This window comes from Pholis gunnellus (assembly GCF_910591455.1).
Source record: "Pholis gunnellus genome assembly, chromosome: 14".
Taxonomy (NCBI): domain Eukaryota; kingdom Metazoa; phylum Chordata; class Actinopteri; order Perciformes; family Pholidae; genus Pholis; species Pholis gunnellus.
Window position 1 is genome coordinate 20881840 of NC_136541.1, and position 21917 is coordinate 20903756.

At 42.3% G+C, this 21917-nt stretch overlaps 1 protein-coding gene across 1 annotated transcript in view; it reads right to left on the minus strand.

Moving 5' to 3' along the window:
• Positions 1-21185: 21185 nt before the first annotated feature.
• LOC306706121 (uncharacterized protein) overlaps positions 21186-21917 on the minus strand; it is a gene marked incomplete at both ends in the record, with an annotated part of 89793 nt that continues 89061 nt past the window's right edge. Inside the window, 3 exons of the mRNA XM_079173031.1 lie at positions 21186-21350; positions 21568-21677; positions 21770-21851. Coding sequence (XP_079029157.1) covers positions 21186-21350; positions 21568-21677; positions 21770-21851 — 357 coding nt within the window. The remainder of the gene's footprint in view (positions 21351-21567; positions 21678-21769; positions 21852-21917) is intronic.

Genomic DNA, 21917 nt, shown 5'->3' on the forward strand with positions numbered 1-21917 from the left:
AGCTTGTGGAATGAATTTGTGTTTCTGAGACACCTGATGTCTGAATAATGGTGTCTCCCTTAGCATGTTCAGTAGAATTAAATGAATCTGCACCTCAAACTGTGCCTTGGCTTTTTTATTTTTTATTTTTACTTTAAAGTACATTACTACTTAGAACAAAATCCAAGGATACTGATGAAACTTAAGTTAACTGGGGTATTATACCAGGTCTACTAGGATGTGGCCATTACTATTACATAATTACAATGCATTTCCTCATTTAAATTGTATCTATTTACCAATTACAAACTGTACGTAAAATTTAGTATTGTAGTCTACACACTACAAAAGCATTAAAAAAATCTGGATCTTTTCTTGTGCAAATGATTATCATCTCCGGCACAAATGTGTGTGGAAGTCTAAATAGATGCTTCATAACCTGTGAGATGGAGCTGAGCACACCTGCACAGAGCCGGTGCAGACACCTGCAGAGATTATAATAAGAGCAAGTCTGTTGAGTGAGGCCTGAATTATGTGCAGTTCAGCCCTGATTGTGGGTCGTATTTGTGCATTCAACAGTGGTCGTTGTAGACACATCTTGCAGAGATCTGCACCTTCTAGTTAAAACGTGGGTTTGAGTTAAAAAACTTGACTAATATGTTAATAGTTTCAGTAATATATCAAAACAGCTTAATGTTCATTAGTTGTATGCATTTTACGGACAGTAATTTCGGATAAATCAAATTAACTAAATGTACGATACCACAAATATGTCAAATATTGAATTCATAGTTATACATTAAGAATACAGTGATTAGTTATGGATATATTATTGTCATATTTGTATTATTATGTATCACTAATCCTGTGAAGGACCTCTGATCATCCCCCTCAACATCGATAGGGGGGTGGGGGGTTCGATGTGGTCAAAAGTGTACCCAGCAGTGAGGTCACAGAGGAGGGACACATCTGGGATCACTGCAGCAGGGTAGTAATAAACAGTATTGTGATCAATAGAGAAATCTCTGTGATGTGACACTTCATTAATAGACAGTATTTACATCCACAGCACGATTCACACTGCCGAATAGTCAAGACCTCTTTACATATCTGTCATGGATAATTGTCTGATTATTTACATATTAGGATCATTTTACAGTGTCATTAACATAACAGATACTATTTGCAATGCAAAGCGGAATTTCACTTATAGGCTCACCTGGTATACTGAGGTACTCTTGTATAGGTGTCGAGTTCTGAAGCTTTGTGTTTCACAATAAAAGCCTATGATTTTTTCAAAAAGACGAGCATGAAATGTTATAGAAATAGTGACCAAAGACACTTCAGCTCTCTGTCAGGTAAGTGTAGCTTCAAACATAAAATATTATTACAGATTAAGTGAAATTTCTACATATCAGCAAATCATTAAATGCATTGCAATAAACTATACTAAACTACACTTTAGTGTATAACAATATATTGAAGTAAGCTCACTTATATAAAATGCAATATCTGATAATTGTCCAACAATATTACAATATTCCATGAAAAATGTCATATTTAATGAGCACAAATTGCATATTAAGCATATGTCACGAGAAACATTTCACATAATGACCAATGTATTACTGAAGGAATGAATGAAACAAATTCATTAAAATATAATGTTATTCAAACCCTACCTTTCTCACTCTCTGTTATGTGCAATGTTCAGTATTCATCAGCAGAAGAAATATTTAATCTTCCAGATCTGAGCACAACCTGCACCAATCACTAACTTTACTGTCTGAATGGAGAAGGGTAGGACAAGAGAAGGACACATGGAGGCATGTCCAATACTCAACACCTCCTCAAGTGACCCTCAGTAAATAACAAGAATTCTAACAATAGCAACCTCATCTGAAACCACAGCTGGCTCAGATTTCAAACTTAAGAGAGACAAGGTGCCTCACACCTTCCCTTGTGTGTGCATATGTAATGGCAGAACAAGTCAGAGGGTTAAGGACTGAGGACAGCTGGGAATGTGACCTTTGAGAGAGGACTGAGTGTGCCAATAACGCCTGGAATAGATAAGAGCTAAGTAAAGGAGTTCAGAATTGTGGTATGATGGAAAACAACATTGTCAACCTTTTTGTATGTCCACTGTATGGAGGACGTTCTAAATAACTGACTGTTGTTGACTTATCATTAAACGAGGTTCAATGACAGGGTATTGGTATATCAGGGCCTGTCTACTGTATGGCATCATTCAGAAAGTCTATCATGGATGACATTAAGTGACAAATGATATGCTAGTTCCGGTTGAATGGTTACCTATTGAACATGTTTGCTTGATTTGCATGTCCGAAGTAATTTAGAGATGCACCAATCGATCGGCAGCCGACAGCAACCGCCCAGTTTTAAGCTGATAGCTTCACAGACATACACACACACAATATCTGTCGGTGAGTAAAGAAAACAGAGAGCTAACAATTTGTCACAACAGCAAGTCCTAAATAAGCCGTTGAGGAACAACCCTAAGCCTCAGAGACCCGCAGGAAACTAGACAACCTGATCAATCCATCGGTAACAGCCATGTGAAAGGGGGATGGATAACTCTGCAAAGAGGGAAAACGGCCATGGTAGTTTTCAGAGAGCTCCCTTGATCTCTCACCTCCACATATCTGAATAAAAGTGGGTTCTGAAGGTACCCACAAGTCTCCCCTTAACAGATATGCCATTATGATAATAACGTGTATTTTTGGACAATTCTTTGTTTGTTTTCTGCATACAGTATAAATTGAGTTAATATTTGCCGACACATTTATGTACAATTGTCATAGTTAGTTTGTTTATTTGCTGTGGACATCACTGTAGATTTGGAATTGTAACTTACATTTATGAGCAAGAACCATATGCACTATGTGAAAAGCTAACACCTGTCAGCAGGAGGCTTTCTTCAGAATATGACTTCTTGAGTATGGCCAAAGACGCATTTTGTGAGGTCACAGTGACCTTGTGTAAAATTTGAAGAAGGCAGTCCTGAAATATTGGGTTCACGGACATATGCACAACCCAAAAACATTATGCCTCCGGCCACAGTTGTGCCCGGCACAGAGGCATAAAAGTAGATCATTTGTAGGGGAGAGGCGGATCACAAAACAGGTTCTCATCGTATTGTGGTTTTGAGTAAAGGATCTGATCAGCAAAGAGAGGAAAAAAAAGGGGAAGAAAGTATAACTTTTAATTAATAATTTTGAACCCTAGGCCTATTTTGAGACCTCTGCTCGGAAATGTCATACCCACACTCTAAGGGGCTTATCTCACTAGCTACAAGGTCTATTTGAATAATTTCAATGGTATTATAACACTAACACTTGTGATAGTTTTTTTTATATATGTACATATCAGTGTATATGTTACTAATTAATGCTGAATGAATATAACACACAGCTCAAATAAAAACATTTCAGGTTCACCTGAAAGAAAAATCAATTTTATTGATTTGAAATGATGAGGTCCTAGGCTTAAACTCTCTCAAATCATATCACATCATGTCAGCAGTCATTTAAAAAAAAACAATTGGCTTTGATAGAGTGAAGTATGTCTGAGAAATCAATGCCGGTCGGTGTAGAGGTCAGCTGAGTCAATTCTGATTTTGGAAGCAGTCGATATCGCTCTTGTATTGTACTTTTAAATACTATACAACTATTTTTTTCACTTCTTTTATCACTAATAGTGTTCAATCTATCTATTACAGCAGTTTGGCATCATTTTGATAGCCTGTACTATATAAAAACCTGTAAAATATGGCTAATTTCCGTCAGAATTTCCGATTTACGGGATGTATTTGAACCTAACACAGCCTGTGTTTGGCCGATTTGCACAATTCTTACAGTTCTGAATCCGGGAGACTGGGCAGTGCAGTGATTCGTTCTTTGAGTTGTTTGACCGAATTTTAAGCCAATAAAATAAATAATTGAAAACTGTGATCCGCCCCCATGGGTCAAACCCATTGGTCATAGAACCTTGTCAGAAACTCAGCTGTTTTGGGCGAGTAAAGAGAGAGGGCAGCTGAGAATGCAGGAAGTGGATTCAATCTTTTCCCGGCTGATTTTCTTCCATAAAAACATCTAAAAGGTACGAAGCGTTTCAATATTTATGCTGTTAGGCTGTGTGTTGATCCGAGGTAGAATAATTATAACTTTTTAACGGTTAAAAGTATAAATATTCTGAAGCTACAGTTCGACGTAGTTTGTTCTGCTCGTCCACGTGAATATTCTCTTTGTCTGAAAAGTGCCGTAGATCGCGGCTGGGATCGATAAATGTGAACATTGTTCGGCTTCTCCTGGTGAGAAATAGGGGAAATTGTGGTAGTACTTGTAGTACTTTCAAGTACTTTGTGTATATATATTTTTTTGAGTGATTAAAATAGGCTACATGGTCCATTTGATCAGAATCTCTTCATCATGTACGTTTTTTAAATATTTTAAAATATCATTTCATTCGTTCTCAAAAGTGATTTGTACTACATGTGTACACTCTAATCCACCTTTAAAGGGGGATTAGGGCTCAACTTTTAAAGATGCCCTGATCATAGGGTTGGAGGGCATAAAAGTTCTAGAAAACATACCGGTATGAATTTGCCTTCCATCCATCCATTTTCCTCCGCTTATCCGAGGTCGGGTCGCGGTGGCAGCAGGCCAAGCAGGCTGACCCAGACTTCCCTCTCGCCCGCAACATTTTCCAGCTCATACTGGGGGATCCCGAGGTATTCCCAGGCCAGCTGGGAGATATAATCCCTCCAGCGTGTTCTGGGTCTTCCATGGGGTCTCCTCCCAGTTGGACGTGCCTGGAAAACCTCCAGTGGGAGGCGTCCAGGAGGCATTCCTAATTAGCCCGAACCACCTCAGCTGACTCCTTTCGATGCGAAGGAGTAGCGGCTCGACTCCAAGTTCCCTCCTGATGTCCGAGCTCCTTACCCTATCTCTAAAGCTGAGCCCGGCCACCCTACGGAGGAAACTCATTTTGGCCGCTTGTACCCGCGACCTTGTCACCATAGGTGAGGGTAGGAACGTAGACCGACCAGTAAATTGAGAGCTTCGCCTTCCGGCTCAGCTCTCTCTTCACCAAGACGGTCCGGTGCAGCGCCTGCTTTACTGCTGCAGCCTGTCGATCTCCCGCTCCATCTTACCCTCACTCGTGAACAAGACCCCGAGATACTTGAACTCCTTCGCTTGAGGTAGGCACTCCGTCCCCACCTGGAGGGAGCAATCCACCGGTTTCCGGCATGGCCTCAGATTTGGAGGTGCTAACTCTCATTCCCGCTGCTTCACACTCGGCTACAAACCACCCCAGTGAATGCTGGAGGTCACGATCCGAGGAGATCAACAGGACCACATCATCTACAAACAGCAGAGAGGTGATCCCGAGACCCCCGAACCTGACGTTCTCCACCCCCCGGCTGCGCCTAGATATCCTGTCCATGAAAGTCACGAACAGGACCGGTGACAAAGGGCAGCCCTGGCGGAGGCCAACACCCACCGGGAACATGTCTGACTTATTGCCGAGAATGCGGACACAGCTCCTACTGCAGTCGTACAGAGACCGGATCGCCCGTTGTAACGGGTCCGGCGCCCCATACTCCCGCAGCACCCCTCACAAGAACCCCAGAGGGACCCGAATGAAAGCCTTCTCCAAGTCCACAAAGCACATGTAGACTGGTTGGTCAAACTCCCAGAACCCCTCCAGTAGTCTTGCAAGGGTAAAGAGCTGGTCCACTGTTCCACGGCTGGGACGGAGTCTGCACTGCTCCTCTTGAATCCGAAGTTCGACAAACGGTCGGAGCCTCCTTTCCAGCACCCTGGCATAAGCCTTCCCCGGTAGGCTGAGTAGTGTGATACCCTGATAATTCAAGCACACTCTCCGGTCCCCCTTTTTGAAAATGGGAACAACCACCCCGGTCTGCCAGTCCATGGGCACTGATCCCGACCCCCATGCGACACTGAAGAGGTGTGTCAGTCAAGACAGCCCAACAGTGTCCAGCGCCTTCAGCATCTCAGGGCGGATCTCAACCACCCCCGGCGCCTTGCCACCAAGGAGCTTTTTGACTACCTCAGTGAGGGATATGGGTGAGCCCCCCCCAGGTCTTCAGGCGCTGCCTCCTCTGCAGAGGACATGTTGGTCGGGTTTAGGAGTTACTCAAAGTGCAGGGTTTTGCAGTTTGCCAGAACCTCCTTGAGGCCAACCAATAAGTCCTCCGTGGCCTCCGCGAACTCCTCCCATGCCTGAGTTTTAGCATCCGCGACCACCGCAGCTGCAGCCCTTCTGGCCTGCCGGTACCTCTCAGCTGCTTCAGGAGACCCCTGGGCCAGCCAGGCCCTGAAGGCCTCCTTCTTCAGCTTGACGGCTTCCACCACCGGGTTCTCATCTTGCCGCCACGACAGGCACCGATGACCTTCCGGCCACAGCTCCTAGCGGTCGCGTCCACAATAGAGGCCTTGAACATGGTCCATTCAGATTCCATGTCCCCAACCTCCCTTGGGATGTGTGAGAAGTTCTTCCAGAGGTGGGAGTTGAAGACCTCCCGGACAGGGTCCTCCGCCAGACGTTCCCAGTTCACCCTCACTATACATTTGGGCTTGCCGGGTCTTTCCAACCGGTTCCCCCGCCATCTGATCCAACTCACCACCAGGTGGTGATCAGTTGACAGCTCTGCTCCTCTCTTCACCCGAGTGTCCAAGACATACGGCCGCAGATCAGATGATACGATTACAAAGTTGATCATTGATCTCCGGCCTCAGGTGTTCTGGTACCAGGTACACTTATGAGCGAAGGCCCGGCCACCAGACGCTCGCCGACGAGCTCCCCTCCTGGGTCTGGCTCCGGGAGGGTGCCCCGGTTTCCCTGGTCCGGGCGAGGTGGCTGAAGACCGTGGGCTGCTTATCATCAGGGTTATTTTGAACCGCTCTTAGTCTGGGCTCTCCCCTGAGACCTGTTTGCTTTGGGAGACCCTACCAGGGGCTACTGCCCCGGACAACATAGCTCCCAGGATCACTGAGCCACTCAAACTCCTCCACCATGTTAAGGTGGTGATTCGCGGAGGAGATGAATTTGCCCTATGTTATGAATTTGACTATACCTGGCTGCCGATCGAAACGGGCTGGATTTCAGATAATCAGCTTCAGATGTACACACAGCCGGCGCTGCATGATAGTTTTATATGGGGGAGTGAAGAAGACATAAAACCTACAATCTGTCACAACCGCAAGTCAAAGATAAGCCGTGGAGGAACTACCTTAAAACATTTGGAACAACTAACTGAATCAGACACTTATTATATTGTAATTCATTCCCATGCATGCAGCTGAGACGTCAATGGAGCTAAACAGCTGATGTTACCGGAAGTTGCGTTGACTTGCACTCTGCTCTACTCTAAAGTATATAACTAAATAATCAAGAAAATGTACTTAAAATATAAAAGTGAAGGTACTCATTGTGTAGGCCAAATGTTTATTAGAAATATGCTCAAGCCATATTCTAGTTTATTTTTAAAAATTCCCTGCGGGCCATTTAAAAATGGGCAGCGGGCCACGGTTTGGCCACCCATGTGTTAGATCAGTGGTTCTCAAATATAAGTGTAAGTTCATAAACTGAATTTTATATTCAGTAGGCTATTCAATTTCATTATCCTAAACAATGCAATCTTCAGTGTTGACAATTTAATAAATCAGACACTGATTATCTTTTTTTCAACCAAAAATGCTTTGCGCTGGTTAGGGGCTGAAAAAACATTTCACAGGGGGTACATCACTGAAAAAAGGTTGAGAACCACTTTGTTAGATACTTACATGGTTCACTTCATGGTTGGTTGGTCTGGTTGAAGAATATATTGCATATCGTTATAGAGGGGTTTCTGTAACTTAGGATGTAACATGGGGAAAATGTAATGGGATGTGTACTTACAGAATGTGGGCTGTCAAACCTCAGGTGTGGCAGAAGTGGGAGAGGTCACTGTCCCACTTCCGACCTTCCTTCCAGTTCACCCTTTCTTCCCAGTTGCAGCAAGAAATTCACAAATACAATGCTACAGTGTCTTACCCTACCTAAAAAGACAAGTATCAATTTGCATTTAGTCTAATCAGCCCTGGGAGAAACATATCAGGATCAAAGATGTGAAAATATGGGTGGGTGTAGAAGACGTTTACAGGATTGTGCATTTCATAGATGAAAATGAGCACAGATATTTCCTATCATAACAAGATATTATTGAAATAAGACACGTATCAATTTTCACTGGATAAAAACTCTGGACTAAATGCTAAAGTAACTAACATCCAAATACAAATTAATCTTGCCATGGAAGATGCATTGCATCCAAAGGATTTCTGAGTAAGTTTAATAAAAAACTCATATAATATTAAAAAAATATTTTTTCTATGGCTAGTTTTGAGTGTTGATTTCTCATAGGCTATACTGTTGTTCCCCGTTTCAAATGGCTGTACAGTAAATGATTGGCGGCCTATTGCTAAATCACCTGTTGCTGCTCCTCTCCATGTAAAAACCTCCCTCCTCTGGCCTGTGTCACAAGCTGTCCACTAAATCATTGCTACCATGAAGGCAGCCAGCAGGAATTTCACAGGTTATCTTTGGGCTCAAGGATACAACGCCACGCCAGACGGCATGGACAAGAAGCAAGGGTACCGACCCGTTTTAAACATGGTGGTGTAATCCTGATATCATAACTTGTCTAATTTGACTACTCTATGTGACTTATAAAATACAGTAATAAACAGGTTTGCAAAATGCTGCTGCTGCTGGCACATTGTGCCAAGTCCTAGTCTCTACATAGGCTGATTTTGAATTTCAAAAAAGCCAGCTCAACAAAAAGGTCTTGGTACAGAAAATCATGAAGGTGACTGTAGCCAACTCACTGCTACTCACGGATCCTCCTCAACACAAACAGAGTCTTGAGCAGTTAATTATCACACAAACATACTTTATTTCTCTGTGTGTCACTGGCCACCAGAGCTCCAGCCTGCAACTTTTTAACAGGATGAAGATGTGCCAACTTAACCTGACACTGCACAGACCTGCCCACTACCACATACCCCCAATGCCCGACTTAGGCCGGGGAGCCGTCCGGCCTAGCCTAGGTTGTAATGTGGCTGGGGCACCAAACAGCGCGAGAGGAAGTGGGACGAATTAGTACAACCTGTACGGAGTGGAGAAAGCTGTTTTTTTCCTGGACTCTGGAGACAAGGGAATGTGCCAGTAGCCCTTGGTCAGATCTAGTGTCGTGAAAAATCGAGCAGTGCCGAGCCGATGCATTGGGTAGGCATCAAAGCATGACATGTCATTCACCTTGCAGTAGTCCACACAAAACTGTATAGACCCTGTTACGTCCACTTTTCTATTAGTCTAGGGCAAGGGTCGGCAACCTTTACTATCCAAAGAGCCATTTTGCCCTATTTTGTGTGCACAGTGCATGATTTTGAAGAATTTGTAAAAGTAAATGATGGTAAAATAACTTATAGATAACTATGTATCAACATAAATAAGCTTAATTATGAAAACACAGTCTAGGTATGTTGCCATGGTTACCATGGGTCATCTAAATGTCTTTTTTTGGAAGGCGTCCAGACATACCCTTAGTAAAACGTGTAAAATATAAATTTTCTGTGGTGTTGTTATCAAATTTGAACTTGGACTAGGTAAGGCTTCTTGCTGTGGTCCCATTGTGTTTTCCAGCTAATAAGTCCCAGCAGTCATCTGCAGGCATCTGTTTGCAAAGAAATATTCAGGCGGAAAAACAAACCTTTGACTTCAGTGTGTTCCAACTTCTATTAGTTAATACCAGTAGCACTTACAGTGATTCAGATTGTTGTGGAAGAAACTTCAGAGTTTTACCTTTCAAAAGAGACCAAAACCATGCATGTACTCCAAATGGTTCAAGAACAGCTTTCAATTTACTTTGGGTATGCCTTGGAGAGGCGTTTTAGGCAAGATTTACAGGAGTGGTAACAGGTTAACTTAAACTTTACTTTAAACTTTACTTTAACACTTTGTGCAAAGTATATTTCAAAAAGACTCGCCGAGATCAGGCAGTTCTAGGCGGGTAACATGAGCGCTGAGCCCCCGGTACAGGTTTACTGCTGGTCCCGCTAGCAACACCTCATATCTCCGAAATCGTCGGAGCAGATTTTTAAATCGCAGAATCTTGACAAACCGCCCATAGATTTGATGCTTAAACAACTAACTTCTCGTCTAAAAACATCCTAAAATTACTTTCTGTGACTTAACTACAGTTCAATCAGGAGAGACTTGTTTTATAGTTTTTAACATTGATTTATTACACATGCAAAATATGAAAAGTGCAAAGTCTTTGGCGATTGGACTCCATCATGAAGTACTATCACCGAGGGTAGGGATACTGCGGTCCAATAGGCCTAATCCCCCCTGGCGTCCAGACACTGGTGGTGGTGGTGAAGGGAGTTGCTCCAATCTGATGATGAATCAGGAGCATGAATGTGATGCTGACTGGAGGTGACTGGGGTGGAGGAGGGTCACGTCTGCTTAGCTGAAATGACAACTGACAGCAGCAGAGAGAACACTTTTAAAGTTGACCGCACAGATATGATTGGCTTAAGGAAACTGTGCCGCATCTGGTTGGATAGTTAAAAGTGCACGCCCCCAATCAGCTGATAGAGTAATTACAAGGAGAGGAGAGACAGAGATTACCCGTTTGTGTCTTCCTGACTGAACTTGCGCTTGAGCTCCATTAGTATTTCTAAAGTTTCAACTTCCAGTTGTGTGATTTCTCCTCCGCCATTGTTTCCTGTTGTTGGTGCAAAATGCATTCTGTGATATTTGGCTGTCCCAAATACAGACAAGTCCCGTCCGATGCATGCCCGGTAAAATTGGCGGTGCAAGCGACATCCGGGCATTTGGAACGTGCTTGATGTGAACTTTGAATTGAAACAGTACTTGGGCTGATGCTGATGACGTTTCACAAGTCCAAAAGTACAGAGAAGTACACATATTGAGAAAGGCCCCACGTGTCTTCTTGTTGCTGTGCACCGACTAAATTTGGCCCCAGCGCAACATTGGACGTAAAATAGTTCCTATCACATATAAAACCAAACAAAAATCCATATTCATAAAAACAAGTTGTACAAATAATAATATATAAACAAGCATATTAAAGCTACTGCAGATGTAAAAACAAAAGCAGTTCACTTACCAGAGCTGCTGTTCACTTAAAGACAAAGTCCATCCTCCTTTCTTTGTTAATAAAGAGTTTAATCTCACAGTTGTTCAGTACATCCGTGCGTTTTAGTTCCAGTAAGAAGTCCTTCTGGATTCATGGACGCCAGTGAAGACAGTCGAGCCTCCCCAGTTGTATTTCTTGAATACGTTTTAATGTGTTTGAGGGCTGAAAATGTCCGCTCGACAGAGGCAGCAGATATGGGGATTGTCACCGCCCAACATGTCACGCTAGTCCACTGACCAACCACGAATGGCTAGGCCAGCTAGAAGGCTCTGGCACATCAAAGAATAGAAGCAGACAACCCACCACTGGTGGTGTGTCATTCCCGGAAGCTAAATGTAATACTTCTAGTTTAATTAACCTGAAAGTTACTTGTATTGAATATTAAGTTGGTTGTCTTTATTAAAGAGTCATTTTTATGTCCAACATTCATTCATTCACAAAATGATTCAGTATGCAAGGATACCTTAGCTAGTATGGAGATTAACCTTATCCTTCACTTTTTTGAACCAGTGCAATTTAGCGCCGTCCGTTTTCTACTGCTTTTTTGAGAATGCAACTTTTACTGAATACATTTCTATTAGGGTTTAATGTCAATGTTTTTATTCCACCTCAGTTAGCCTACCATACACCTCCACAGTGGTGGAAAGTAACTTGGTTATTCAAATACTGTACTTAGGGTTGAGAACAATTTTAAGGTACTTGTACTTGCAGCGACAGCACCCCCTCATGACACGATACACTTACTTCATGTTTATGAGCTGCCGTTCCTCACCTGTCCTCACCTGTCCACCTGAACGTGGCCAATACATGACCCGTCCTACACTGCCTCTGATTGGCTTAACGTTCCATTCCAACCGACGTTGGGAACGAGTACTAGCCAATCAGAGGCAGAGTAGGGCGGGTCATGCATTCGTCTTGACAGGATTCACACCTGCAGGTCATCTGTCCAAAAACTGACAGCTACAGAGCTTTGCTATCACAGCAACTCCTCGAAACAAACTACAATAAATAAATAAACAAAAACATATCAACAAATAAACTGTTTTATCATGATGTATTTTTGCATTATGTATGATTTTTCATTGATCCCCGGAGTGAATTCACAATCTAACCAACCAGCAATATGATGTACTCATAAAACATCAAAATAAACATGATTTTAATTCAGCCATTCTGCACAATGACTTCTAACAATATTTTACATTGAATGCTTGAGCACCGAACCAGGTTACTGATTAACACCGAACAAATGATCAAAGTATGCATATTATTACATTTGTCTGAGCATCAATAATTTACTCTGTATGAGTATATTTTAGTGTCATTGCTGCAAAGCCTCCAAAGTCAGACTCAGATACTAACGTCCAATTACAGAGCCAGCAGCTTCAGACCCGCAGATCTATCCAACACGGATCATCAAAATACACTAATCAGCCAAATAATGAGGACTGAGTTTCTAAAGCAGTTCTACACCTCAAAGGTCATATTTATACTATAGTATTACATTCAAAATGTCATAGTATAGAATATTCTTAAATTAATATACATACATATACAGGACTGTCTCAGAAAATTAGAATATTGTGATAAAGTTCTTTATTTTGTGTAATGCAATTAAAAAAACAAAAATGTCATGCATTCTGGATTCATTACAAATCAACTGAAATATTGCAAGCCTTTTATTCTTTTAATATTGCTGATTATGGCTTACAGCTTAAGAAAACTCAAATATCCTATCTCTAAATATTAGAATATCATGAAAAAGTATACTAGTAGGGTATTCAACTAATCACTTGAATCGTCTAATTAACTCGAAACACCTGCAAGGGTTTCCTGAGCCTTGAAAAACACTCAGCTTGGTTCAGTAAACTAAATCACACGTATGGGGATTATCACAATATTCTAATTTTCTGAGACAGTCCTGTATAGTATAGCATAAAATAATATCGTATGTCATAAAAATGTCGTAGTATAAAAGATAATATACGGTGTCCCAAAAAATAATAGTTTGTCATAGAAATATAATTGTATATAGTATGTCCTAAAAATTATATTGTATTTCATAAAAAAATATATATTATTGCATGTCCTATTTTTTTTTTAAATAGAATATCATAAAAATATGTTATAGTGTGTCTTAAAAAAATAATGTCATCAAAATGTCACAGTTCAGTATGTCATAAAATCAGTAATATAGTTTCAACATGAATAATAATGATATAGTATGTCATAAATAATATCATAGAATAGTATGTCATAAAAATACACTGATCAGCTATTAAAAATAATGGATTGAGTTCTAAAACTTAAAGTCATACATCAGAATGTAGATGCTTACATTACACCAACATGTAGAGTGTGTAGTTTGGGTTGACAGGTCTACTATCGGTTAAAGGTTTCAACCTTTGTGTTCGATAGAGATCAATTATTAACATAAGTAAATGTTATAAACATAAGTAAATATCAAACAGAGTAGAATAGAAATAACACAACTGCGACACTGGCGGACGTTTTGCTCATCTTTTTTTATTTATTTCATGATTAATATTCACATCACTGGTTAACAATGAAACACAATGAACATATCTTTCATACCAAATATTCAGAATTGAGGGGGGGGGGGGGGGGCTCTATCTAACAGGACAGATGCCTCTAACAACCAGCAGATTGTTTGTTGTCTTCTGCATGCTCTTGCTATGCTGTTGTGCCCTACAGAATAATACAGCACACACTACAGTGGCTCCACTCCACGGCACTGAAAAGCACATTCTTTTAGCGTGTTGTAGCGACAGATCTGAACATGTTGCTAATACATCTGACCAAAGTACAGCAAGTGAGAACGCAAAGAAAAGTCTCACAAATCAGTCTAACAAATCCCGTCTTATAAATAAAATGAATACAACGTGGTATTCCAGAGTTGTAGCTTTGTGCTCGCCTTGATAAACAGACTGCTGTATGCGTGGTAGAGGACACTAATAGGGGATAACAAACTTTTCAGTGCTATGATGCTGACAAGCCTCTGTAGGTGGAAGACACAGCTAGGAGGCTCCAGGTGCATATCTACCAACACTCCCTTTTTTCTCAGTTACATTTCAGGCAATTCGCCGTCACTCTTAAAGGTACAGTTCAAGCTCAAACTTCTTTTTGCATCAATTGTTCAAACGTTTCCAAAATGTTCTTGTATTTTCAGCCTTCGCTATCGACGCCGAGAAGATAATTAGACATCCCATAATTCAGTCCCGTGTTGGTAGGTATGTCGAGGTGTCTATATAGGAGCTGTCTAAATACACATTACATTCTACCACATGCCAAAAGACTAAGTCTGGTTAGTCTAATGGGGAGGGGGGAGGTCTGCGAGAGAAAGGGCTGACCAGTGTGTGTCAGGTGTTACATGTACAGCAGTGCATTCCAAAACCCAAAAGCGGAAACGTTCTTTCCTTCCGTTTGTAATGAACCAACCAATTCTGAAGTGCGGTTTACTTGGTGACTCCAGGTTTGATTTGAGTTTTTCTGTGATGCTCCTTAAGTCGCATGAAACCCGACACACACACACGCTGCCTCCCTTCCTGCCCGTCCATTTGGAATCCGGGCAAATAGTGTTTTCTGTATGTGATCTATCTTCCAAAAACAGAACAGAGACAAACCTCATACACGTACTCGTTAATCTTGCACCTTTAATACATTTTTAAAAACATTCTTGAGACTTCAGCAGCCCTTTTTCTTAACGGAGGAAAAAAAAGGCAAGACTCTGAAACAAAAGAAAAAGTACACTTTTCCTCTGTTATGCTTTTCAATCTTATAATAATACCATTATTAAACTCGACGGTAACAGGTTTATGAACGTCAATGCTCAGCTGTCAACATCCACAACACCTTGTTAAGAAGTACGATTTTTTTTTAAATTTTTTTAATTTGAGTTAATTCTGGAGTGTTAAAAACATGGTGGAGACTATATACAGGGGACAGTGTGAGATACTAGTGGAAGGTGGTGTTCAAGTGATATAAGTGGGGAACAAACAGAGTGAATCTGGTTATTACCTTTTGTCCAAGCTGCAAACTTAACTGTATTCCACAAATCCAGTCTTAAGCCTCATCATATCCTCTATGATTATAATAAATGTGAACTTTAAGGGATGAGGAGCCCAGACAGGAGCCAGACAGCTGCATGTGCTATTGCTATAGCATACAGCATGTCAAATACAGCCTGACCCATACTACAGTTTTCTGGCATATAACAATATTGATTTTTTTTTTCATTTTGAGTTGTGGCCAATATTTGCACTGAGCAGGACATTTTAGAGTTTAAAAATAAACGTTCTCTTGTGTAGGACCATTTTTCTTGTGTACATCTGTTCGTGGTCTCTTAAACACACTGATACCGATCCGCTTTGAGCCCAAATCGACCTGATTTGTCAAGTCACAATAAATCTTCTAACGATTCGCCCTGCGTCCAGCGGTTTAAGATGCTGACCTTTGTTATGTCATCACAATCTCATTTCCTGTCCGTGTAACTTAGAAAGGCACAGATGCCCATCCAAAGAAAAGGAATAACCCCGTTAATCTACTATGCCTTCATTTTAATCCCACTGAATTACAAACAAAATGTGACCCTGAACTGGATTAAAGAGTGTATAGCATGTAGCAATCTGTATCACTCTCTACTATCAATAGTAGCTGTCACTCACTTCCTGTGTAAACTAAACTAGCAATGCTTTAAATCTTTTTTAAATCTCATTTGAAGGGCAGCATTTTCATCTCACCTGTTTTTCAGGTCGAGGGACGAATCTCAAGGTTTTGGATGCTTTTCTTTAAAAGCATTAGATTGATATCTTTGTTTTCGTGCCATGCACATAACGGGCCCAACCCTCCTGGGTTTATGAGTGCAGTTCAGAGTGGCGGCCGTTAGCTAGCCAGTGGGACGCTGACTGGAACAAAAGTGACTTTGTTCTCTGCTCAGGTAGACATTACTCCACTATATCTTTACATATACCGACATTTTTGCTATTTTAATGCTCAACATTTTGAATTTAGCACCGTTTACATGCCGTATGCCAAAGGAATAAGATTCAATCAATGACAAAAGGATCTGCAAGAGGTGTCTTTGATGCTAGTCCTCTCAAAACATCCTTTAGCTGACTATCAACTAAAAACTGTCGTAGCTCGGTCAGAAAGTAATAACCAGTGAATGTTGACAGGAACAACATAAGGGCAGACTGGAGAGTTGATTGTTAATCCATCGTGACCAATGTCCCACGAAAATCCACTAAGCCGACCAAGACAAAGGGGCATCGATGTGCCGTTCAACATGCACAACATCAGGTCATCCCGTCATACGGCAACAAACTCTAACACACATTAAGACTACAGCTTGTTCCTCTGTCTACACCTGTCAAAGTGCTTTCATCCCTTTTGTTCTTCTATCCCGAAGACAGATTCACACGATCGCTTTCACATGTTTATTTACTTTCAGGCAACTCATGGGCATGACTTGGAGGGAACAGGAACTATTAAATATGCTTTAATGGTGCTTTAAGTTGCCTATTCTTTGTCGTTCACTATTTGATCACTTGCTCTTTGATTATCATAACTTTATCCAACTACCCAGACTGCTTTGCTCCCAGAAGCACACATGTACAGTACACTGCTGACGATGTTTGAGCAATAAACAGCAAAGCAACTTTTATATCACTTCAGTGCATCAAGAAATGAACAAGACTGTGTTCAAAGTGCACAGGACTTTTTAAGGGGAGCTGTACATAATGAATAGGATTTTGGTGGTATTAAGTGATTCCAGATACAATAATATAGATCATCAATGAGAACAGCGTGAAGCTGGACTGAAGCTTCTCTAATAGTGATGTAAGGTTTCTCAGTCGGCCTTTGTTAAGTCTCAGAGCCAGACTATCAGTGTTCTAGAGGCTGAGCAGCGCTCTCTACAGGATGGATGCAGTAGTAACACTTCACACATCTGACAACTACGGCAGCGCCCACCAACACGTCTCAGCTCCATAGTTACAGAGACCAGTACACAGAACCATGCATAGAATTACAGCCAGTAGAAAGGGCACCTCTCGGTTAGGAGCTGCTTCCACTCCTTTTATCTGCCGTGACACATGACACAACGCGTTTGGTCTGTAAATCAAAGTCACATCACAGTGTTGTTTCCATAAAATGCATTGCACTGAATTTCCTATAACAATACAAACAGGCAAAAAAAAAGATTTAACAACTGTGGAAAAAGAGAAAAACTAATCCCCTATGACTTCAGGCAAATGTATTATCTACTGTTACATTGAAATGATTCGCTGCTATACTAGATAGACATCTTCAAACACCACTGCATGGTCCCTGCTGCAGTCTTCGCAGCTCCTTCTTGGTTCTGCTGTTGCTGAAATACTGCTGCATTCATGGCATTTTGGAGCTGGGCCGTCCCTCCTGTCCAGTGCAGTAAAACTATTTTAGAATTAATATAGAATTTGTTTTTACTTTTGAAAATGTTAGGATTTTTTAAATATCCAGTGTTATCCTATGAGTAAAACATACGCTAGAGACCAACTCCAGTACCAAGTGGCTTGGTACTGGAGTTGGTTCGATCTACGAGACAGTCTCTAGTGAATTAATTAGACACTAAAAGGTTACAAAGAAAATGCCAACTTCAGACTTGCCATGAATGCAACATTATTCCCGTTTAATTGACACTCCGTCCTGCAAGTGAACTCCCTTCACACCCTTCAACTTCTGTGGTCGTCCTCTGTCTCTGTCGTGTGTGTGTGTGTGTGTGTGTGCCGTGTGTAACAGGAGACTAAGATCACTGTATTGCTGTCAGAGAGGCGGAGTGAACCACGAGACGAGGAAGCGGACAAGAAGGAGGCGGGGTGAGGCGAGCACATGATGATGTCAGACAATGACCACTGGAGGGACGGCACACCGACACAGATCATCATTAATGTAACGATATCAGCGTAGACCACCAAAAACACGATAAAGAGTTGCTTCCATTAACAGAGAAATGCTTCTATGGACAGCGTGCCGTTTTTTATTTCAGGGTGCTTTTTTTGTGTGTATCATAATGTGTGTGCACATGTGCTGATTTCTGTGTGTGTGCGTGGGCATGCACACCAACAAGCATGTGTGTGCTTTCCTGTATATATCTGTGCTTGTGTGTCGGTGTGTGTGTTTGGGTCTCACAGAGAGGATTCTAAGACGCACTGGCTAGTGGGAGGACTCAAAAGAGGGTGTGGCTCTGTAGCCCCACCCCCTCTCCACCGGGGGTGTCCCACATGACCAGGAAGTACCACATGCGCAAGAGAAAGAGGGCACTGTCTGTCTGTCTGTCTGTCTCTGATAGCCATATGTGAACTGTGAATGTTGGACACATCTCAGGGGGACTGCTGGGGCCGCTCACAGGAGAGTCTACTGTGGGACGGAAGGATACATGGGAGGTTTGGGTTCAACCCCTCAGAAATAGTCTTATTGAGAAGACTAAAGGGTTAAGAGCCCCCAAACTTTGTGCCACGCAAATGGTCGGACATAAGAGTGTATGAGCTTTTTTATAAATAAAGGTTAAGGGGTTTGTAAGTCTTACACATGAAACGGTCTTTTGCTTAAGGTGCTTTATCTTTGGTCCGTTTTTCTGTAACACCCACAGTAGTTTGTGGACTTGTGCTACGACCACGTGACCAGGACGGAATTTTGCACGGTTTTACTTACACCGCGTGAGCTAAATCACGCCGATTCCATTGTCACAAATTGATAAAATCCCGCCATTTGATGTGTTGGCGTGACCGGGCCTTTACCCAGCAGCCTGTGTGACATGATGGGTCACGCTGTCCGCAGTAACATTCAGTATACTGTGTATTGACGCATTCATGTTGACTAAAAGGTGCAGCAGCTAGCAGTTGAACTCCAAGGTTTAACACTTTAAATACTAGGGTTAAATATTCCTTTTCAAGACCCTTTAAGGTTAAATACTGTGATCCCAACTCATTCGGCTTCAAGATCAAATACCTGTGTTCAGTGCCAAATTCTTCTTGAGCCAAGGTAAGAGAAGCCCCATCACTTTTCGCCTCTTGATGATTCTCATGCACTAATCACATCATTAAATGATGTTTCCAATTGTGGCAAAAGCCGTCTGCTTTGTTATAGCCTCTACATTTCTGTACTGCACTGTCATTGAATGCATCTTTTCTTGAAACCTAAAACGGGAATTGTCTGACATCCTAAACTCAGACTTTCTGCACTGATTTGGAACTCCACCTTCAGATCCGTTTCCAAACGTCTCCAATAGTATCCTCTCTACTCCACATAAGCCCCTGTCCTCTGCGCTGATCGCTGCTACTGCTGAAGATAAAGAAGCGTTGTTGTCATACATCTGGGTGAGACAAACTGGTGCAATGATGTAAGAGATGTATTGGGAGATAATGTTTGACTTGACAACGTGCATTGCTGTAGATACTGTAGATGTGTTGATTCAAAGCAGACTTGGGGCAATTGGTAGCGCTAGCATAGGTCTGCTAACAAGGTTTGAAGATCAAAGTGGTTTTGAATTTTGAAGGACTGTAGGAGGGACCATAGATTAGCCTCAGAGTGTTAAAACAGTATAAGACTCATAGGTGGAAATATTCTAAGACTGGCTATGTTCAATATACTTCCATTAGCATTGACTACAATAGTGGGTTTATTGCGGTGATGTTATATTTGGGGTAAATCCTCTAAATCAGTGCTTACAAAGGAATTTTATCAGCCGAGAAGCTGGCGGAACCCCACACAGAAACACAGACAAACAGGAAGTGCTCTTCTCTGTGGTAGGCGGGGCCAAAGGTCAACTGTTGAGAGGTCAAAGGTCAGGGGTTGGTAGCAGGAAGCCGGCAGGCGAAACCCCCAGAGAGAGCACAGAGAGGCGATCGGTCAGTTCGGTGCTGCGGTGGGCGAGATGAAGGGTGGGGCCAAAGGGAAGTGACTGCGCCGTGGTAGGTTGGTTGGTCGGTCGATTGGCAGGTCGACGAGCGCCATGCGTCTCCCGCCAAAATCTACTGGTCACTGGGACTCAATCTGTTGGGGGGAAGAAATTGGATTGAGAAACGAGAAAAGAAAATGGAAAAAAGTTAAGAGAAGGAGAGAAAAGTGATACTGAGACAAGGGAGGAAACTTTCTGAGTCACAATTTTACCAGCCAGATGGTGTGTTACTTTAACTGTCAGGCTGCAACCAGGTTCACCTGAATTATAGACCAAATTATAAACCATTCCTGTTTTAATTGTATTAGCACTACAGCCATCCATCAATTAGAACAAGTTTGGAAACCACATCGGGTTGCAGACGTCTGTCGTCCCTCTGAACTCAGGGAGTCTGGAGGCCGGCTGCAGTGCCAGAGATGACTTTATCCACTAAGACCGGCTAATCTTCAGTCTGTAGGTCTCTCCATAATTTCATTTAGTAGCAAAGCGTCTGCTATTTTTACCACCACTCTCCATCAGACACGTAGCGGAGACCAGGTATACACATGCACGCACGCACAATATCTCTTATCGTCACGTGTGTCTGTATTTTTTCTAAACCCCTAAACAGCGATTGTCCACAGAGTCTGCTTTCTGTACTTGGACCCCAGCTGCTACTCGCAGGAGAGCGAGTGTTGCAATCTAAACCACATGGAAGATATTGTTGTCTGCTTTTCAGCTGGTTGACGCGACATATTTTCCGAGTACTCTGCCGAGCGTGATACAGAGAGCAGAGGAGAATTGTAAACGCGACCACAGAAATGACATGCCGTCGTGTAAATATGATAAATAACATAAGGCTGTTTAGTTTGTTTAATAAAAGAACAAGGTGTAGACCTGTTCTTTAACCTTAAATAACTTCTGTTGTGATCTGGCGCTATATAGAAAACAAAATTAAACAAACTTCACTCGACCTTCAAGGGGGGGCGGAGGGTGCCGTTGGGGGGGCGGGGCGCCCCCCTAATACAATGGTAGGGGAAACACTGGAGTGGGTGTGGGTGTGGTCTCCTTCACCCCATTCTCCTTGGCAACACCTCCTGGTGCTGTTGCCTTAGCAACGCCTGCCAGTCCTGTTGTCGGAGCGCCACTCTGGGGTGAAGATGTCTTCTCCTCTGCTTTCTCCTCCTGTGGCCAAATATAAACACACAAGGGCAGACACACACACACACACACAAACACACACACACACACACACACACACACACACACACACTAAAGTTTTATTTATCGTGTACTATCTCATGCTACCACACCATCTTGTGGCGTCGACCAGTAAAAGCACAGTGAGTCAGCAGAGCCAGAGAAGGTAACTGATCGAATGAGTGACTGTTAAGAGTTTGACCTTGTGTCCGTTGGTCTGCTCGTTGCCTGGCCCCACGTTGTCCATGGATCCAATCTTAGACTTAGCTTTAATGTTTAGCTTATGGGACTCAATCTTCACATCACCTCCACCTGAGGTAAAAAATAAAAATACAAAAGAAGAAGGTCAGTATGAGCTGAAATAGAACCATGAAATAGAGGAGTATAGAAGTAATAAGTCCGACCTGGCTTATGTTTGATGTTGTCCTTTGAGCCACATTTGGACGTCACCTTGCTTAAATCAACCTTCTTGTACTGGATCTGCACCTGGAGGGGGGGGGGAGATCACGATGTAGCCGCTTCATACAAAACTCACAAAGAGGCCACATCCAG